This window comes from Alosa sapidissima, chromosome 15 (assembly GCF_018492685.1).
Source record: "Alosa sapidissima isolate fAloSap1 chromosome 15, fAloSap1.pri, whole genome shotgun sequence".
Classification (NCBI taxonomy): domain Eukaryota; kingdom Metazoa; phylum Chordata; class Actinopteri; order Clupeiformes; family Clupeidae; genus Alosa; species Alosa sapidissima.
Genome location: NC_055971.1, coordinates 16,968,161 through 16,987,457, shown reverse-complemented (window position 1 = coordinate 16,987,457; position 19,297 = coordinate 16,968,161). Strand labels below are relative to the sequence as shown.

Here is a 19,297-nt window from a genome sequence, read left to right as displayed (position 1 = left end):
TTGAACTCACTACCTTTGTCAAGACCAGGCAAAAACATCAATAGTTCAATCTGACTAACAGAAGCACTTTTATTAACAGATGTGCTATACACCACATAGTATAGTCAGTGAAAGAGTGGTTTAGTGTATTGGTGCATGAAATCTGAATAAAAAGTAGTAAATTCAAATGTCCTTCCTGTTGTCCACAGAAGTGCAGATGACCAGGAAGCTCTCTTTGACCAGATTCTTATGGGCCAGCTAGACTTCCCTCTACCCTACTGGGACAATGTCTCAGACACAGCCAAGGTCAGTGCCTACCCTGCGTCCAAGTGTCTCAGTGTCAGTATCAACTGACTGACTGTCCAGACCTCTGTATTTTGTGTTTTGCGTGCCTTTTTGAGTGTTAATATTGTATACTGAATGCACTGCTCTGTCTCTCCCCTCAGGAGTTGATTGTCGGCATGCTTCAAGTGGAAGTGGAGAAGCGGTATTCAGCTCTACAGGTGCTCGACCATCCCTGGGTCAACGTAAGTCCACTGTATTGCCTCGCAAAACACATGACTGTGTTGTATCTGAGCAGGACATTTGTTCATGGTCGGTTTAGCATTAATATCTCATAATGCATTTACTCTGCTCAGGTCAACCCAATGAAATGCCTGCTGTTACATAAAGAAGGAAATTAGGAAAATAATCACTCAATCATAAATATTTGCATAATCTGGATTGTATCGTTGTAGTGCTAATCCCATAATACTGGAGATACAGTATTTGAAATGAAAACACAATATTGATACCATGATCCTCTTAGCTTTATAGTTTTGCAACAAGGATGAGACATGTTTTGGGAATCTAAAATTAGCGCTCTCTGTGTCATCCACTTAGCTAGAGGCTATGTGCCAGCAAGCATGAAGGCCCATTACATAACAACTCTTCATTTTTTTACTGTTCATGTCTGTTTGCCTGGCATTTCATACTACACATCCTAATGCTACAGACTGTCGGTCCAGTGCACTCTCTGACCTTTTGACCTTTGCTTTTTTCTCTCTCTGTCTGTTCTGAAGGATGATGGCTTGTCAGAGAATGAGCACCAGTTGTCAGTGGCTGGCAAGATCAAGAAACACTTCAACACCGGCCCCAAGCCCGACATCACCACAGCTGGCGTGTCTGTTATAACAGTAAGGATCTCTCCATCCTACCATTTCAAAACACGGCAAAGTTCCTTCAAATGAGCAATTGAACAAAATACCAGCCTTTGCTGACTTCTTCATTGACTTCATCATGCTATACAATTGATACACAATTGCTTTTAACCTACAGGATCCAACACCAGAGGTATTGCAATTGAGGATTTTAATATACTTAATTTATTTTAATAACAGACCGTAGCTGAATCTCTACCAGACCCAGTCCTACTCCTAAAGGGGAAGTCAGATAAAGCATTTTGCATTTACAATATATTTAGCAGATGCTGTTATCCAAAGAGACTTACATATATCAATTATATTATAAGGGCCCTGGAGCAACTAGGGGTTAAGTGCCTTGCTCAAGGGCACACTGGTGTAAGCTGGGTATTGAACGCACAACTTTTCACCCTACTGCATGCTAGCCCAGCTCCCTAGCCACTACGCTACCACTGCCCCGTTTTGAAGCAAAATAAATAGGGCCTCTATCTGCAGCTTTCTCCCCAAAGTCCCGGCTTTGGACACACACACACACACGCACACACACACACGCACACACACACACACACACACACACACACACACACACACACACACACACACACACACACACACACACACACACACCATTGACATCATTAAGTGTTAGACGATGCTGGGCCACATCACAGGGGTCAGTCTTTCCTTACAGTCCCAATGCACTATCAATAGCTGAACCAATACCTGATCAACTGTGAAAACAATACCACAAATACAACAAAACAGTGTTGAAAGTGCATTGCAGGCTATACCTTCTAGACAGCACCGTTTTTCTGTATGTACTGAGTGCTGTATGTCCTCATATTTAGGGCTGTTAGTCCTGCTCAGCATAGTGCAGTTATTCATCAAGGCGCTTATTGCTTTGTAAAAGGCGCAATTTGATTGAATCTGCACTCACATTTGTCAAGATAATCCAGTTTTTCCTGACATGGTAATGACCAAGCCTTAGACCATTCAAGATGATTTGATAAACTGCAAAGACATATGCCTAATTAATGTTTGATTAAAGGTCTTTGGACGTCAGTTGGTTCAATGTATGAAGCTTCCCTCTTTTGCTTTGGTTCACTTTCATGCTCTTGTAAATCTAGAGAGGCAAATTCACACTTTTAGCTTTGCTTCGTTATCATTAGCATCAACTGTAGTAGCGCCATTGTAGCCCAATCCACTGCAGTCTCATCCAGGAACCCAATACACCATCACTGCGCTGTCATCTAACGTACCTCCTCCCCCATCCTCTGCCTAACCATGATCCTCCTCTTCCTCCTTCTGCTTATTGCTATGGTCTTCCTCTCTGCTCCTCCACCTCCCTCTCCTCCTCCTGCTAACTCTCTCTCTGTCGCGCTTCTCGACCGACTGTCAGCACTGTTGTCAGGGACGACTATTGGCAGACCTCAGCACATGTCAAGTGAAAGAGTCTGGATGCTTTGTGAGATGAAATAATCATGCTGAGCGGTCTCTTTTGCCTTACAACAGCAAATATCAGATAGCTTAGCACAGGAAAGATGGCTCTTTAAAGACTTTTTACTTTATGGACTATGCACTTAGTGACAATAACAAGTCTACTTCTTAAGAATATAGGCCTACAAAATGCTCATGATTTAAGTTTATGATTGGATTAGTTATAGGTAATATGTAAACAAACTCTCAATGTGTGATTTATAAACCTAATGCACATACAGTGGCCTAAAAGCCCTTGAATTCAGTGGAATCAAATGGGTCTGCTTAGATTGCTGTTACCAGTGCTCCCTCTTGTGTATTGCTGTTGTAACTGCATGAGACTTAAAAGTACCTGCTGCCCTGTATTTAGACAGTTTAGATAGATGTACTGTAGGCCTACTGTATTTCATTAACATGTAGTTTAGATCTACTTATTTACAAGAACAATGTTTTTCTAATTGCAGTAACATATTTAAAGCATTGCATCACCTAAGGAGGATCTGAGTGATTATTTTCGAATTTGAACGTAATGTGGATGTTATATGCATTTCATTTTCTCTGAAACTGTTTTTATTTACATTTATCATTTATGATGATCACAGTAAAGCAGAAGTCAGCACTGAACGCATTGTTGGAAAACATATCCAGGGAAATGCCATTTTTCTCTTTAGCTTTTTGTTCACTCACGTGTAGTATCTACTGTAGATGTGCCGATATTGTATAACACATTTGAATAGGAATAATAGCATTTGGAGGAATCAGTGACTCACTGCCCGTCTGATGATAATTCTGGCCCAGGTAGTAACTGACCCTGGAACAGTTGCTCTGCTCCAGATTCTGTTGCTATGAACAGTGAATAGTCTTTGTTTGAGGCTAAACAAACAGCCATGTCTGTGGTGGTTGACTCAACTGAGTGTGTTGCTACGTCCCGTTTCTCTCTGCTTAGCCGGACGACGGGTTTACCATCAAGCGGTCAGGGTCTCTGGACTACTCCCAGCACCCAGGGATGTATTGGATAAGGTATGCCACACGGTGTAGACGCTAACCCTGCCAACCTACCCCCCACCCCCACTCCCCAACACCACTCCTCTGCAGTGTGTCCATGGCAACGTGCTGGCAGTCACCATCTCTACGGCATCACCAGAGGGCCAAAAAAAAAAAACGCATCGCTTCTGACTTTTCTCCTCTCTCATCCCCCCTCTCTCAGTCTCACTGCCTCCTCTCTCTCTCTCTCTCTCTCTCTCTCTCTGCTCTCTCTCGCTCTCTCTCTTTCTGCTCTTGCTATGCGCTCACTGTGGTGGCTAACTGTACTTGAGCTGTGCTAGCTGTGAGTCACGCCATGTCTCTCACCCCCCCACCCCCCACCACAACCCATTTCTTTTTCACATCAGCTTCCTCCATCTCGCGCTCCGTGCCTCCCGGCAGCGTTTTGTCTGGGGAGGCGACCGGGCGGTGACACCCATCTTTGTTGTTGTTTTTTCTGGCGCACAAGCGCATTGTGGTGCACTCTCCGATGTGTTGTTGTGGCGTAAAATGAATGTAATGTATGCCCCTTGCTGAGAGGCAAAGAGGTATAAGTTACATGTAGTTGGAATGTGTTGGTCGTTTTGATTGGGTATGTGTTGGAGTGGCTCAGATGTTGTGTTTATGTCAGGTGTGTGTGTGTAAGTATGAGTGTGTGTGTGTGTGTGTGTGTGTGTGAGAGAGAGAGAGAGAGAGAGAGAGAGAGAGTGAGACTTGTCATTGTGAAGGGGTCTCACTTTTGAGCCATGTGTTTGGGTTGCTGTTGAGTTTGAGTGGTTCTGTATCGTGGTCATTGTGATTGGACGCTGCTCTTTCTCTCACCTGTGCTTGCGGGAGGTTGCTGGGATGCGTTGCCCGGTTCATCCCCTCTTTTTGTTGCCGTATGTGTGTGTGTGTGTGTGCCCGTTGGTGTGACTTGTGTGTTGGGTTTTGATGCTGAGATGATCTTGTGAATGAAAAAAAAAGTAGCACTTCTTCACACCACACGCCTTGCCTCTGTACCTTACCCTTTTGTCTTGGATTTACTCAGAATAAAAACACATATTCTTCACCTTACTCTTCCACTGTAGCCTAATCTGTAGCTCTCTACCTCACACGCAGACGCCATGCTAGTGTCTGTCTCTGTGGATTTAGAGATACAGTATGTTCTCAACAGCAGAGCTTGCCACACCCCTCTCTGCTACTGTAGCTCCACCAATCACATCACAGTGATCAGTCAGGTGTTTGACACACATGATTCTGATAGCCAATTGGATTGTGTTTTGACCACTCCGGGGCTTGTGAGGGGGGCTGGCTCGCAGAACTGCTTTGCTGGACACTGCAGGGTCCCAAGAGTATTCCAAAAGCATCACAGAACTTGATTGTCATGAACTGTTAAATAAAATAAAAAAAAACTTACCATAAGCTTAATGCTGTGATGCTTTTGGAAGTGACCCACATTAAGATGTTTCTGTGGTTTTATGATTCTCATCTTGCACCAGTCCCAGTGGCAAACACACACATGCACACACACACACACACACACACACACACACACACACACACATATATATAAATGCACACAAATGCACACAGTGGATAAGTTGCCCACAGATCTAACCAGTCTCTCTGTGCCCCCCTCCCCGGCAGACCACCGCTCTTGATAAGGAGGGGCAGGTTTTCCGACGAAGACGCCACCAGGATGTGAAGTCCCCTGCACTGTCGGTCCCCCAGCCCCGGGTCCCCCAGTCCCGCCTTTCCCCTGCCCGCGTCCCCGCCAGCCTCTCCCCAGCTGAGTTCACCTCCGAATCCGAGGACTACTCCCCCAGCTCCGCCGAGACCGTCCGGTCACCGACCTCGCCCTTCTAACACCCCCACCTCTCCCAGATGACCCGCTGACAGGGCAGCCCTCCCCTTCCCCAACCTCCGACCAAAACTCCCCTTATCAGTCAACAGATATGGAGGGATGATGTGGGGGAGGAGAAGGAGTGGTAGAAGAAGCAGTGTGTGGTTGAAATGACAATGGTGCAATTCCCTAAACAGCACATTGATGCTGCATGTTCACCGGGGAGGCATACAGTAACCTAGCGTGGTGTCTCGATAGTGTTTAATATTCATTGGTCATTGGATCACAAAGCACTATTTGTTCTAGATTGCTGACGGTTGAGTTGGCACTGTTATGGAGCCCCGCAGAGAGTGTCAGTGCAAAATCTGGATCACTTTCGAACCATCCCATTTCCCGCATTTTTTTATTAAGGTTACTTCTTCCAACACACACACACACACACACACACACACACACACACACACAGACCCCCCACACACACACACACACATACACACCCACACATACAAACACGTTAAGCCTTATTTCTTGTGATTGAGTTCTGTCCTGTTTCTTTGGACACTGAGGCCCTCTAGTGGTAATGTGAAAGACCTGCAGTAAATTTGCACGAGTCACTGGGACAAATCTGTAAGCGTCTACAACGCCGGCCATTTGGTGGTGTTGCAAGATGGCACACTGACTGATCAGCTTCTTCCATATAAGTGACAAAACCTCACATGCCCAGAAGATGGGCTTTTTATGTAATATTTTGTATTGAAGTTCATACATTTGAAATTTTTTTATTAACATTTATTTTAACTTATTTGCTTCACTTTCAGTTTGAGCTATTTTTGAAGTAAAAGAAGAAACAAAAGAACAATTACATAGGTCCATGTCAATTTAATTTCACAAAATCACTGTCTAGTGGCCTCTGAGATGTTCTATACCAATATGTGACACCTGAAATGTACTGTATAATATTTTGGTGGACATGTGGCAGTAGAACCAGTACTGCATAGGGTGGAGCATATGTTTTTTATATTATTTTTATTTTGGTGCTGACATTTAAAAAAAAAAAAAGTTGACAAAGTAAATTGTTTGAGAATAGTAGGAAATGCTGCTATGTCCAGATGTTGCAAACGCATTTGTAAATGTTTCAGACCAGTACATGACTATTGTATGGGTGTCTTGGACACGCCTGTTATAGTGAAGTATACTAGCTTCTTGTAGACCTTATTAGAGCTTTGTTGGCCTTTTGGTTCAGACTCTTCTATCTGAAGGCAGTAAAGGAAAAAGGAAACGGATGTATAAGAGACTATAGGGTCATAGGGTTACGTACAGATCAAGTGCAGTTTCTCATGTCATGTAAGAAATATGCCGAGATTTCAACACAGCACAAAACAGACATTTAACATTTTAATCATAACCCTTATGTAACCGTCCATGGTTTGTGATTGTAAAAATAGAAAATAATAAATCATGTATTTCTTAGCTGTAGTCCACTTGGGGCAAACAGGATATAGCAAATGAGAGACTCAAGCACAGTAGTTAGTCTTTGTTGGGCAGAGACAACACTGATGTATATGAATAGAGATTTTACACGTCTCCAATATATGGGGCTATGTAGCATTTGAATGTGAAGATCTCCATTCTGCCTGAGTTGCCCGAGTTTTCCATGACTAAGGCAGAGTATGGTGGCCATAGCCAGAAACTGAATACATTTGCTGTCAGTATGATGGATACAATGCATTTAATGAACCATTTTATTCTAGTCTTGGGGTGGTGATCAGATGATTTAGAGCCTCTCAATTGGGTTAAAAAAAGAAAAGCAAAATACTTTTGTAAAAGAAAAAGACAGAGAAGGAGAGATACATGTAATTCTGGGCAAGCCCACAACAAATAACTAAGAGTATTAGTGACCGTCACAATACAGAAGTTAACAGTATATTGAATGTAATTGGTCCAAGTGACCAAATGTCACGATAGCACATAACATAATACTAAACAAATGAAAAATAATTGTAGGTAGTGTAATTATCCAGTTGACCTGTACTCTTACTCTATATGTAAAAATGACACGTGTGAAATGATAGTTTAGTTCAGCGCGTGCTTTGAATAAAGTACAAATGAGATTAATTTTATGACCCATTTGATCTCGGAAAAGCGACGGAAAAGTTCACTATTTTACTGCCTTGTCCTCTGAATGCGCTCTCAGCTAACATTCAAGCCACTATACAATACCTACAGCTATACATTACACACTAAATACAGCTCTGGAAAAAAACTGACCATTGCAAGCTAATAATTTTTCTGGTTTTACTCTGTATCCGTTTGTGTTTTAATGAAATTAACATTTTATTTCTTTCAAATTAGTTTTTATCTTTTTGTTTTCCAGAGCTGTATCTATTCTACCGTCAGACAATGTATACCAGTATCTAAACCAATGTTTCAGAGATTTTACAGATCATACATTCAGTTTTACATTTGACCGTCTGTTGTGTACAATTTTCCTCTTTTTTGTGTAGACCAATCTGTATGTTAAGTGTATTATGAACATATTTCATTTGGTCCACTTTGTTCAGTGTGACGTTCAGAAGTGCTTTGGACCCAGTGGATGTCACTGTGGCCTAGTGCACACTCTTCAATCGAAGCCCCCCCCCCCCCCCCCCCCATGTGCATGTGTGTAGGTGTGCTTTTGTAAGTGAATGACTAGTGCTCTCATATGTTTTTTTTTTCTGTTGTAGGTCCACTTGAGTGGATTTTTGGGTTTGGGTGTGTTTGTTTCTCCCACTGTAAAATGTGATCCCAAAAATGAACCGGTTCAAATAAATGCAGCACAAACCAGTTGACAATTCAGTTCAAACTAGCTAACTAGCTAAACTATGTCACAGTGACAGAAGTTGACACATTACATGGCTGAATTTTAGCGACTGTAAATCGGTGTGTATGACAAGCACAAGAAGGCATGTAGTTTATTTGCTATATGGCATGCATTTTCCTTTGTTAAGAGAAATGTTAAGATAATGTTTGTAATTGTCTATAAATAACATTCTGTAGAAGAAAAAAAAAACATGCGACAAGACACTGTATGCAGATTGATCCCAGAGTCTGTGTCTTAATGTAAGAGTGAGTGATGTAAGGAAATAAGGAATTCATAATTTCAGTGCATTTTCCATGAATGTAGTATGGTCAATGGTCCATAGTACTCAGTCTCTTTGTGTTTCCATCTAGTAGTTTAAAGGCTTTCTGGACGACATTTGGAGGAGTGTAATACCATTGCTTCTATGTGCAGTAGCAGCCAACATTGGTGCACTCAGCCAAAAACCAAACATGAATAAACACATTTCCTTCATCTTGTGTGTGTGTCCGTGTTGTCCGTGAACAAGAGCATGTGTCTTTGTCTTATTTGTACTTTTAGATTTTTTTTTAATATGATATATAGTCATTGAAAAAACCCTGCATGCTAAGATATGTTCAGTGCAGTGATTGGGCTTGTGAACAGAAGCTTAAATGTGAATCTACATTCTAATAGTACATATTATAGAAGAATGCTCTGTAGTGTTAAGCTTTACTTTACTTTTGCCTTTTCAAAAATTACCTTGGCTATTGCTGTGAAATTAACCAAGAATCATAAATTGTCCCTTACAAAAAGTCAAGAACTGGCAAATAATTCAGTTTATCACCTTTTATTATAAAAACAACCGAAGGAAATCATTTCAACTTATTGTACAGTTACCAATTTAGATATATCAGCATTAAGTTATGTTGAACAGCTTGAAACGAATACTGTGTAAACAATGAGCTTCAAATGTGTGACAAGTCAATAAAACAGCAGGTCAATAATAATAATAATAATAATAAAAACATGAAATCAATATTTTCAAAGCAGTAATACATAAATAATAAAATCACAACAAAAATATGGTTCATTAGCAAAACTCCCTCTTGTCACGCAAGATTCCCCGCTATATTCAAAATATCTTGCATCATTAACATTATTATCAAATCTAAAATATGATGCCCGAGAAACAAACAAAAAAGGCAAGTACACAGCACCATCCCTGTGCATCAGCAAATCCTGCATGCAAAGCCAAAGGGTAGTCTTTCTGCAGACACATGGAACAGAAAACACAGAGAAGGCAAAATTAAACAATTGCATATTGTTTAGTTTATCTTCAACTTCAACTTAAGATGGCATGTTTTACATGTGCATCATAAAACATGGTAACAGTAACTTACTCTATTCAAAATATAGTTCAAAATCAGTTTTTGTTTGACAACTACTATTTTGTGTATTGTGTTTTATTTAAATTGTTTACAGGACAAAATGCCAGTTGTCTATGCTGAGTCTTGAGTGTTTTTCATGATTTTACAAACAGATACTAATATTGCTTATTGCCTCATGGTTTTGAAACATAAAGTGTGATGGGTGGTGTGTGACACTAGAATGAACATAAGACAGTTTCTTACTGCAAAATGTGCTGTAGAACGACTGAGCGTTGCTAACTAAGCTCACACAGTTATGTGTGGTATGTTCTCAAGCATAATGGAGCTATGGCACGAAATTTAGTTGGGTCAACTCCCTTCCCATTACGTTCTCTCTCCCTCTCCAAATATGCTAACAATTGAGTGGTATTTTTTCTTCTATCTCATCTGACTCTATGACAGTGTATCACGGTCAATCAGTCCATCTCCACCCACGACAAAAAATGCACACTGATATGTAAGTGAAACTAAAATTATAAATAAAAAAAGTAAATAAAATATCAAATTACATACAATTACATCCACTGATGTCCATCCTTCCCCTTTCTGCCCCAATCTAAATGACTGGCACCTGCCAAACGTTTTATGTACCTTGTTTGTATCCTATTTTCTTTACCATGATAGTCTACAACTAAATCACTAGATCACTATATAAAAAGGAGTGGAACTACACAGTCATGATAGTAGTCTGCAAATTGTCACCCTTCAGCTCTCACCATTTACACATTTGGATTAAATTGTCAGTGAGTGTGATGTAATTGTTGCATGTCTTATGTTGTGTATAAAAACAAATAGAAAGAAACGGCATATAGCAAAACAAACAAACAAAAAAAGCAGCACTGTGCAAAAAATTCCTGCTGATTATGTTTGCGATACATTGTAGACTCGGGGAAAATGAAATGCTTTCACAAATGACCGGTCACTTTGAATTTGGTTAAAGGAAGTGGCCTAGAAACAGTTACATACTCGTTATTACAAATGGGTTTCTCGTTTGGCGGGAGACCACCATTGAGCGGATGGGCACTGTCACAACAGCAGACGTTCAGACAGACAAGAGACTCTGCGTGCTGAAATGTGGCCTCGATGATGGAGCCTGGTGGACTATGGCAAAGACAGCACAGACGCAATGATAAAACGTTTACACACTAAAACTAACAGTATTGGAGCATTTGCACAACAAGGTCTCCTACTTCCCCCAGTATTCTCTAAGGAGAAGAAATATAGTCATTCTCTCAGGACCATTATATAATGCTTACAGTATTCATATTTCAAATCATAACAGGAGAGAAATGAAATATGTCCTTTAGCAGTGATGGCAAGTGGTGCATCTGGCATACAAATGTGTAGTGTATAAATGTTGGTTATAGATCTTTTGTCTGCTGTTTTAAGTATTGTATTTCACAGTCTGGAACATAGTATGGACATAGAATTCAGGTAGAATGAAAAAAAAAAAAGGTTTATCATGTTTTTTTGTCATTATTCTCTGCAAACTGCATAAAATTGAACTTATATAATACTTAAGAATTTAGAATTCCCAACTTTTTCCGTTAGATGTCTTTTTTTTTTGCTCCCTCAAGTCCTTCTACGTCTCCTTATACGGAGATTTGGAGATTTCTGCACCGCTGCCAAAGACAGAACAGCTCAGCAGGCATCCCGGAGGACGTGATGTAGATGCACTGGGGTCCAGAGTCTCACTGATGGCATCTGCTGGTTATCTCTCATGGATTTCACACCAAAGGCGCCAAAAGATCAACAATCTCTCCCGACATCTTTCACATTTCTCTATCCCTCCATTTTCCTTTTTCTGTTTCTTTGTATTCTATCGCTCCATTTTCATTCTCTGCTGTACTTGAGTTGAGCCCGGTGGGCTCCTGTGCCCACACCCTGCTCATTGGCGGCGGTAGCTGCCTCCCTACAGTAGCTCCCTGGTGTGGTCCTCCTCCTCCTCCTCCTCCTCCGCCTCCTCCTCCTCCTCCTCCATCTGCCCCCTCCTGTCCTGGGCATTCCCTCTCCTCGTCTCTCAGTAGCGGTTCTGGTGCTCGTAGTGCCAGCGGTTGAAGTCGATGTTGAATGCCACGATGCTACCAGACGCCATGCCAGTGATTAAAGTCCTGTGATGGGGGGGAAACGCATGAATCAAGTTTGTGTATATGTGTGTGGGTGTCTGAGAGAGAAAGAGACAGAGTGAGAGACATAGAGAGTGAGAGAGTGTGTGTGTGTGTGTGTGTGTGTGTGTGTGTGTTTGCACATGTGTCTCTGTGTGCATGTGTGTGTTGTAAGTGCTCACACATGTCTTACATGCACATCAACATGTGACCGTGCTGACAACTAGGGGAATTCTGCAGGAATAACAGAGCTTCCTGTTACTGCCACCCCCTCCTGGTAATGAATTAAGCTGCACTCAGGGGTCAGTAGTAAAAGTGACTGTAAATTACGGGCTGGGGGGGGGGGGCTGCTTCTGGTGCCTCAGGGCCCAGCAGCAGCAATGGGGGCATCTGGCCTTGTGACTGTGGCATTCAGGGGCACCGAGCCCACCGCAGCCAGGGTCATGGGGGAACACACACCCTCGGGCCAGTTAGAGTAGAGGGCATCTGGGGCGCTCGGACATACCACTGTATACTTCCCTCAGGATTTTTAATTCTCTAAGCGTGGACATCAGGGGCAAGCATAGGAGAGTGTACAGTAGAGATGTATGTGTCCTGATATAGCTCTGTATTAGTTGGTGCTTTTGCAATTCCTCCTTTTCACTTCAAAAAAGGGCTGAAATGTAGAGGTTAAATGTGACTTGTTGTTCAGAAACGGGGCCTTGTGTATGTTCTGTTGAATCTAATTCTGAAGAAGTGCTTCTTTTGGAAGCAATAGACAAGTGTGTTGCATGTTTTACTTTGATGCTAAATGATGTGCACTTAAATAGATCTGCTCTGACTGTGGAACATTTCACACATCTAATGGATGGCCCCTTAATCAGGAACAGGGTCAGTCCTGAGTCAGATGCAACAACGACTCTCATTAAAACTAACACAGAGTGTGTGTGTGTGTGTGTGTGTGTGTGTGTGTGTGTGTGTGTGTGTGTGTGTGTGTGTGTGTGTGTGTGTGTGAATCCATGTGTGTCTTGAAGAGTGTTTTGAAAAGCGCTAAATGTATTATTATTATTATTATTATTATTATTATGTGAGAGCATTTGCGCACAATACCTCTCGTATGACTTTGCTTTAACAGCCTCTCATTGTCTCTATGGCAACCTGTTTCTATTTAAGGCAAACAAAGGGGGGCAGTCTTGATGCTTTGTTTCTGCAACCCCCGCCCCACACACACACACACACACTCTTAAATGCGCACTGACAGCCATGAAATGAGCACGGCCACATCTACAGCCCTTTCATCTACAGCATTAACCCCTTTATATCTCACACTCGACAACACACTTCCGCCAAACGACCGCCGCACGTCCCCCGCCATTTGTCTCGTCTGCTCAGACGGGCTGTTATCGTTGTGCAGCGGCGCCGGCGGCGGTGGCTCACCTCTGGTCGTGCGACAGGTCCATGGCGCGGATGCCGGCGTCGCAGCCGGGGTAGATGTAGAGCTGCTTGAAGTCACAGGCCTGCCACACCTCCACCACGCCATTGTCTCCACCCGTCACCAGGTTCTGCCCATCGCTGCTCAGGAGGATGGCCTGGGGGAAAGAGTTTAGCCAGGTTACTACGGACTTGTGGTGCAGGACACAACTACCACAAGGGGCCTTCACTGCACTGAAAAAGAAAGATTGAGAGCTATGCATGCAATCTACAACAGTCACATTTCCTGGGAGGGTGATTTGGGTAGTTCTACACAGAATTCTGGATAGGTTCTAGCTTCTAACTATAGCTATGTTTACCAAAAAACAAATGGACAAAAATAACAAGGCATTTAGCTGATCTCAGACCTATCACACCAATCTTAAAATTGGATCATTTAAAAAATCTATAGTTCTTTGAGGGAATAAGCTAAGAAGCCTGTCAGAATTCTACATTACAGACTTGTTCTAGGTTAAGGTCGCTTCTATTTTCAACATTCAATTTTCACTTTATTTCCAGAATCTTCACATAAGCTGTCTTTGTACTGATATAAATGGGAGAAATATACTAAATGTGAACAGTCTTTTTTCTTGATCGAAGTCATTGTTTGTAAACTAATAAATTGCCTCTTGGCAGCTGTAAATTCCTTTTATTCATTCTGAACTCATGAATGTGCGATTGTCTGATAGCTTCTGACTTGCCTTGTGACACTGTCTGCTTTTATATTTCAGCGAGTATTTTCCTCAAGATTCTTTCATTTAAGGCATTACAACAAAAACAGGAAAAGATCAAAATCTACTCAGAGGTGTAGCATTCTGCTCAATCTCACAGCATTTCAAACCAATCTGATAAAAGCGTCTCCTTTTCTGCTTACTCACACACCCGCTCTCTTCAGTTACGTCCATTTCTCTAAGACAGACAGGGGATTGTGATATCACATAACAAAACCTCAAAACAAACCCAACTCCACAGAAGTCCAGACCCAAACTCCATTATCTGACACTGCCCACTTCATTCCAAACGTTCCAGTGCTTCAAGTGTGACAGAATTATAAACTATTCTGTGTGCGACCTGTGAGATTAAATAAATAAAAGCTGTGTGTGTGCGATCCCTCTCCCTGCTGACGGCTGTTGTGTGGGGAGTGCTTTTTGGCTCACCCGCGTGGAGTCGTTGAGGTCCATCTGGGCCAGGAGTTTGCCGTTGATGCTGAAGTTGCAGAAGTGTCCGCGCTCGTAGTAGATGATGCAGTGGCCTTCGCTGGACACAGAGATGAGGCGCGGAAGGGCGCAGAGCTCGGTGCCCTCCAGGGCCCGCAGCAGGTCCCCAGTGATAGTGTGCACCAGGCATGGACCCTCTGCAGGGCCACACACACATACACACACACACACACACACACACACACGCACGCACACACACACACACACACACACACACACACGCACGCACGCACGCACACACACACACATACGTACACATACACACACACACACATATACATACACATACACAAAAAACACATAAGAAGGGTCTTCAGGGCTTTAATAGGATATAAGGGTAAGACATGTCCTATGTTGAGTGCGGTGCTTTTTTTTCACTGACCCCTGGCTCCGCTGATGACGAGGCCCAGTTCAGCACACACGGACACACACACCACCTCGTGGTCGTGACCCGTCAGGACTGCCCGGGGAGCCGGGTAGTCACCTGCAGACGCAAGAGAAGTAACAAAACAAAGAAATTACACCTCAAACAAGTAATTCTGATGTGACCTCTATGCACTGGGTCAGGCTACAATCTTGCTGCTAGCTAAGGAGATCCATTGTGATGAAACGCTGAGAAAACACAGAGAGTCTGAAGAGAGACTCCTCTGAACTCCTTGGTCAACCATATGGCAAATATTCCGCACCTCCTCTAAGACTTCCTTACAGCTTAACACACAAGACCCAACATTGAATTCAACACAATCGTTTTTTCAGCACCATTGTCTGCAGTGCATTCATATTTCCCACTTTAGCATGGCTTGAATATTGGACAATGCACATTTAACTCACATAGTTTGAGTTCATCTCAACCTATCATTATTCACCACTTAAGTTGAACCTCGCCATAAGTGCATTTTCACTTGTTGTGTTTGACCCAGTTGTCTATAGAAGAATCAATAGGCCAGAAGTGTATATCTCCGTGCGGGTCCATGACGTGTGCTGCTGTGCTGCTGTGTGCTGCCTGCTGGTGGGTGCTGTCCATCAAGCCCTGTGGATTGCAGCAATAAAGCTGTCCTCTCGAGAGCACGGACTGACACACGCCTGCTGCCTCCACCCACCCCTTTAATTGTCATGGAAATGAGGTGTGTGTGTGTGTGTATCAGCTGGATGTGTGTGTGTGTGTGTGTGTGTGTGTGTGTGTGTGTGTGTGCTTGTGTGTCTGTGTTCATGTCAATATGTATGGCAACATGCAATTGTGAGTGCACTTATTCATGCATTTGATATGAGCGTGTGTGTGTGTGTGTGTGTGTGTGTGTGTGTGTGTGTGTGTGTGTGTGTGTGTGTGTGCATGCTGTGTCTGTGCCGGGGTGTGTGTGTATCACATGATGCCACAGGCGACTAGGCTTCTTCCTCTCTGTCACATGATTGATGAGGAGAAGGGGAGAGGTTAGTGGGCTATTTCCAAAGGCACCTGACCACACCCACACCAGCTGATGGGCGTGGCAGACGCGCACACACACACACACACACACACACAGCTCCATCATGCTGTGCGACAGCTCTGTTCTTAAAGCATCCCCATTCGGCTTTGCATCGCTGAAAACCAATTTCTATACTTAATCAGCTTGAGAAAATATACACACTTTCTGGTTAATAGCAGGCTCAGAAAACAAATAAAGTTGAACATTTTCAAGCTTTTCATGAAACTTCCTTGATCTGTAAGTGCCATTATAAAGCCAGAGGGCCCTGATGAAACAGTGTAAAGAGCTTTGTACATCACCAATGAGATATTGATGTCTCAGAGCTCACAGAAATACTACAGACAGCACCAAATAAATACTCATATGAAAGAGAGGTCAGCCACAGAAAGAAACATGGTGGCAGTTTTGACTGTTGCATCCGAAATGTAAAGTTGACAAGTAAAGCACTCATCTTGGCGAATGACCTCTGCAGGTTCACGGGCGAGTGAATGCACACGTCAGTGAAGTTTAACACTCTGGTCCAAGTGGAACAGCATCACAAAGGCAGAGAGCCCTGTGGTGTAATCAACTTCATTAGTGACATAAGGAGCTGTGGTGTCATTAGCTATAGAGATCAATGGTGATCTTCACCACTGTAGTAAACATGATCCTCTGGAGGAAACGACTTTAGCCGCAAACACTCCATTTCTACCACAGCTTCTCCACAGCGGTTTCAGATGCAGTTACACAATCACACCAACCAAGGAGGAGAGAGGAGAGTGTGCTTTGGTGATGCTATAATACTTTTGGTAACACTTTACTTGACAGTATCGACATAAGAGTGACATGACACTGTCATGAACACATGACACTGTCATGACACATGAAACCTAACCCTAACCCTAACCTCTAACCCTAATCCTATAACCCCAACCGTAACCCTAATTCTAAACCTAACCCTAACTCTAACCCTAACTTGTTATGAGAAAAACCGAACGTCACTTAATAACAGAAGCGTTATGTCATAAATGTTTATGACTTGTTTATGACACGTTCATGGCAGTGTCATGTCACTCTTATGTCGACACTGTCAAGTAAAGTGTAACCATACTTTTTCATTGACAAATATTTGGCCTAAAACTAGTCTCCCTCTCTCTACAGAAGGTGTGCGAGATGTGTCATTTTATGCCATTTTATTTAGAGAAATATGATTCTTTGGGTCACTGCTTACCACAGCATGTGGGTCTGATGGATTGTGTCACTATGAGAAGTATTAGACAGTACATCCCGCTGATGCCATGTTGAGAACCGGCTGTGTGCAGTGACAATCAATACAGAATCTGCCACTGCAGCCTAAGAGTACATGAGTGCTGATTCAGAACGAATGTCCATCTCTTCCACCTGCAGACCTCCCTACACTGGGGATCCAGGGGTGCGATCGATGGAGGGGTCCAGGGCCGATGGCTGCTTGTCAGGCCCGGCGTGGAGCAGCAGGGATGGGGGACGGGACATGTGTCAGAGCCGGGCTCTCTGGGGACCGGGAGCGGAGAGACTCCACAGAGGGGCTCTTTGCCACTCACCTGCCCTCACTTCACCCCACCTCGCCTCGGCCTCACAAAAGAATTCAATCAGACCGGCACCGGGGCCCGCTCCAATACGGACATGTGTCCCAGGGGCCAACACTGAGAGTGCAGCCACAATTACTTTGAACTACCACACACACACACACACACACACACACACACACACACACACACACAATACAGGTCTGAAAGGCAGAGGGTCTGATTGAGCTGAGACTGATTTTAATTATCAACCATTTAAAATACACGCCGCAGAGCTGGCCCCCTTTTCTTCCCGCACGCCTGCAAAATCAATTTCTGCCACCACCGCTACCACTACCCAGGGGGGAGCCGCACGCCATCCAGGACAGGACAGGGCGAACGGAGAGAGAGAGAGAGAAAGAGAGAGAGAACGAGAGAGACAGAGAGAGAGAGAAAGAGAGAGAGAGAGAGCTCTGAATATTCACACCACGTCCCCATTCTGCTCCATGGAGCCATGCCTTTGTCAGGACTATAACACGCATGAAATGACCCCCACATGCTCCCGATGCTCTCAGGGGGACCAGCGGATACTGCAATTACTTTGCAGGTTGAAAAGGAACGATAGCAGCCACGTTGGCATGGCTGGTTACGGGTAGGTTTCATGGCCAGGGCTTGAGCTGCGAAGACCGAGACCAAAATCTGTGTTGACGGTGGAAATTTTTAAAGATTAAATATTCCCATGAAATTCAGTTGTGTCTGGGGCAAAGAGGGGGTCTGGGACTTTTGTGTTTGACTGCTTTGTGTTGGTGTGAAACATTCCAAATGCCCAAGTCCTTTGTATCAACTTGAAGCATTTTGAGTCACAGGCAAAACAATATTTTTAACAACAATATATCTTAAATCAGAAAATCTGATTTTTCAAAATGTATTCCAAGCTATGATTACAAAAGACACAGCAATGTTGTGCTCAGGAATCCTTACAACAGCTTCTGCAGTAGCCATAAACAGCCACTAGAGTGCACTCTGGTGATCACTTCCATGTTTTGCTTCCCAGCACCTTAATCTGTCTCCCATACTGCTTCCAGCGATTTGCCTAGCAGTCTGTCTTTGGGCCCAAAGCTCCATTACAGTATGCATGTAATTGTGTTTATAATCATTACATACAAGGCAAAACAAAACAAATAGGACACCCAACTTCCTTTCTACATCCTAATCATCTGTCTCAATGATTCAGTGACAAACACTATTACAGCTGATAAACACCACAAATGGAATTACGAATCCTATAAGAAAGAAACAATCCCAACAACTTCATCTATCACAGCAGTTTGCAACAGTTTCATTCCTCTGAGACATTCAAGATAAAAAATGTTCAGGATTTGCACTGCGTAATGTGCTACTGGCTCATGGTCTGGTGGAAGGTGCATGGTAAGCACTACTGGTGCTAATATCTTGGGAATTGTGTTTCCCTCTCTTGGCTCCTTGAGTGGGTCTGCACGCTGCTAATTGGAGGCAACCATGCTGAAATTCTTAATTAACTGTCTGAGCTACTCCAGAGTTAATTATAAAACACTCACACCTAAACCACAGCGCCTGACACTTGGAAACGCAGGATCACACACACACATATGCACACACACACACACACACACACACACACACACACACACACACACACACACACACACACACACACACACACACACCAATATACTGATTGCTAATTTGTTGTTTGCAGTTGGAAGTTCAATAATAGGGGAACTGAAAAGAGAGACGTGGAAATTAGAGACACAGAATCACAGGCTACAAAT

At 43.2% G+C, this 19,297-nt stretch overlaps 2 protein-coding genes and 1 long non-coding RNA gene across 11 annotated transcripts in view; 1 reads left to right on the top strand and 2 right to left on the bottom strand.

Annotated features, from left to right (window-relative positions):
* Positions 1-8,815, top strand: part of LOC121683410 (serine/threonine-protein kinase DCLK1-like) — a 74,990-nt gene extending 66,175 nt beyond the window's left edge. For 2 of the 3 annotated variants that reach the window (XM_042063033.1, XM_042063035.1), the window contains 4 exons: positions 189-285; positions 426-506; positions 1,041-1,154; positions 5,289-8,815. In XM_042063033.1, coding sequence (XP_041918967.1) covers positions 189-285; positions 426-506; positions 1,041-1,154; positions 5,289-5,507 — 511 coding nt within the window. In that variant the 3' untranslated portion in view covers positions 5,508-8,815. Of the gene's footprint in view, positions 1-188; positions 286-425; positions 507-1,040; positions 1,155-3,582; positions 3,657-5,288 lie in introns of all 3 variants that reach the window. The other variant, XM_042063034.1, reaches the window with a different exon arrangement.
* A 318-nt stretch (positions 8,816-9,133) lies between these two features.
* Positions 9,134-11,653, bottom strand: LOC121683413. Its single transcript, XR_006022779.1, has 2 exons — positions 10,696-11,653; positions 9,134-9,569 (listed from the first exon to the last, which is right to left on the bottom strand). It is a non-coding gene; the product is annotated as an uncharacterized LOC121683413 (long non-coding RNA).
* A 56-nt stretch (positions 11,654-11,709) lies between these two features.
* Positions 11,710-19,297, bottom strand: part of LOC121683409 (neurobeachin-like) — a 284,145-nt gene continuing 276,557 nt past the window's right edge. For all 7 annotated transcript variants that reach the window (XM_042063032.1, XM_042063026.1, XM_042063027.1 and 4 more), the window contains 4 exons: positions 14,883-14,984; positions 14,441-14,637; positions 13,251-13,402; positions 11,710-11,840 (listed from right to left, as the gene is read on the bottom strand). In XM_042063032.1, the coding sequence (XP_041918966.1) occupies positions 11,750-11,840; positions 13,251-13,402; positions 14,441-14,637; positions 14,883-14,984 (542 nt within the window). In that variant the 3' untranslated portion in view covers positions 11,710-11,749. The remainder of the gene's footprint in view (positions 11,841-13,250; positions 13,403-14,440; positions 14,638-14,882; positions 14,985-19,297) is intronic.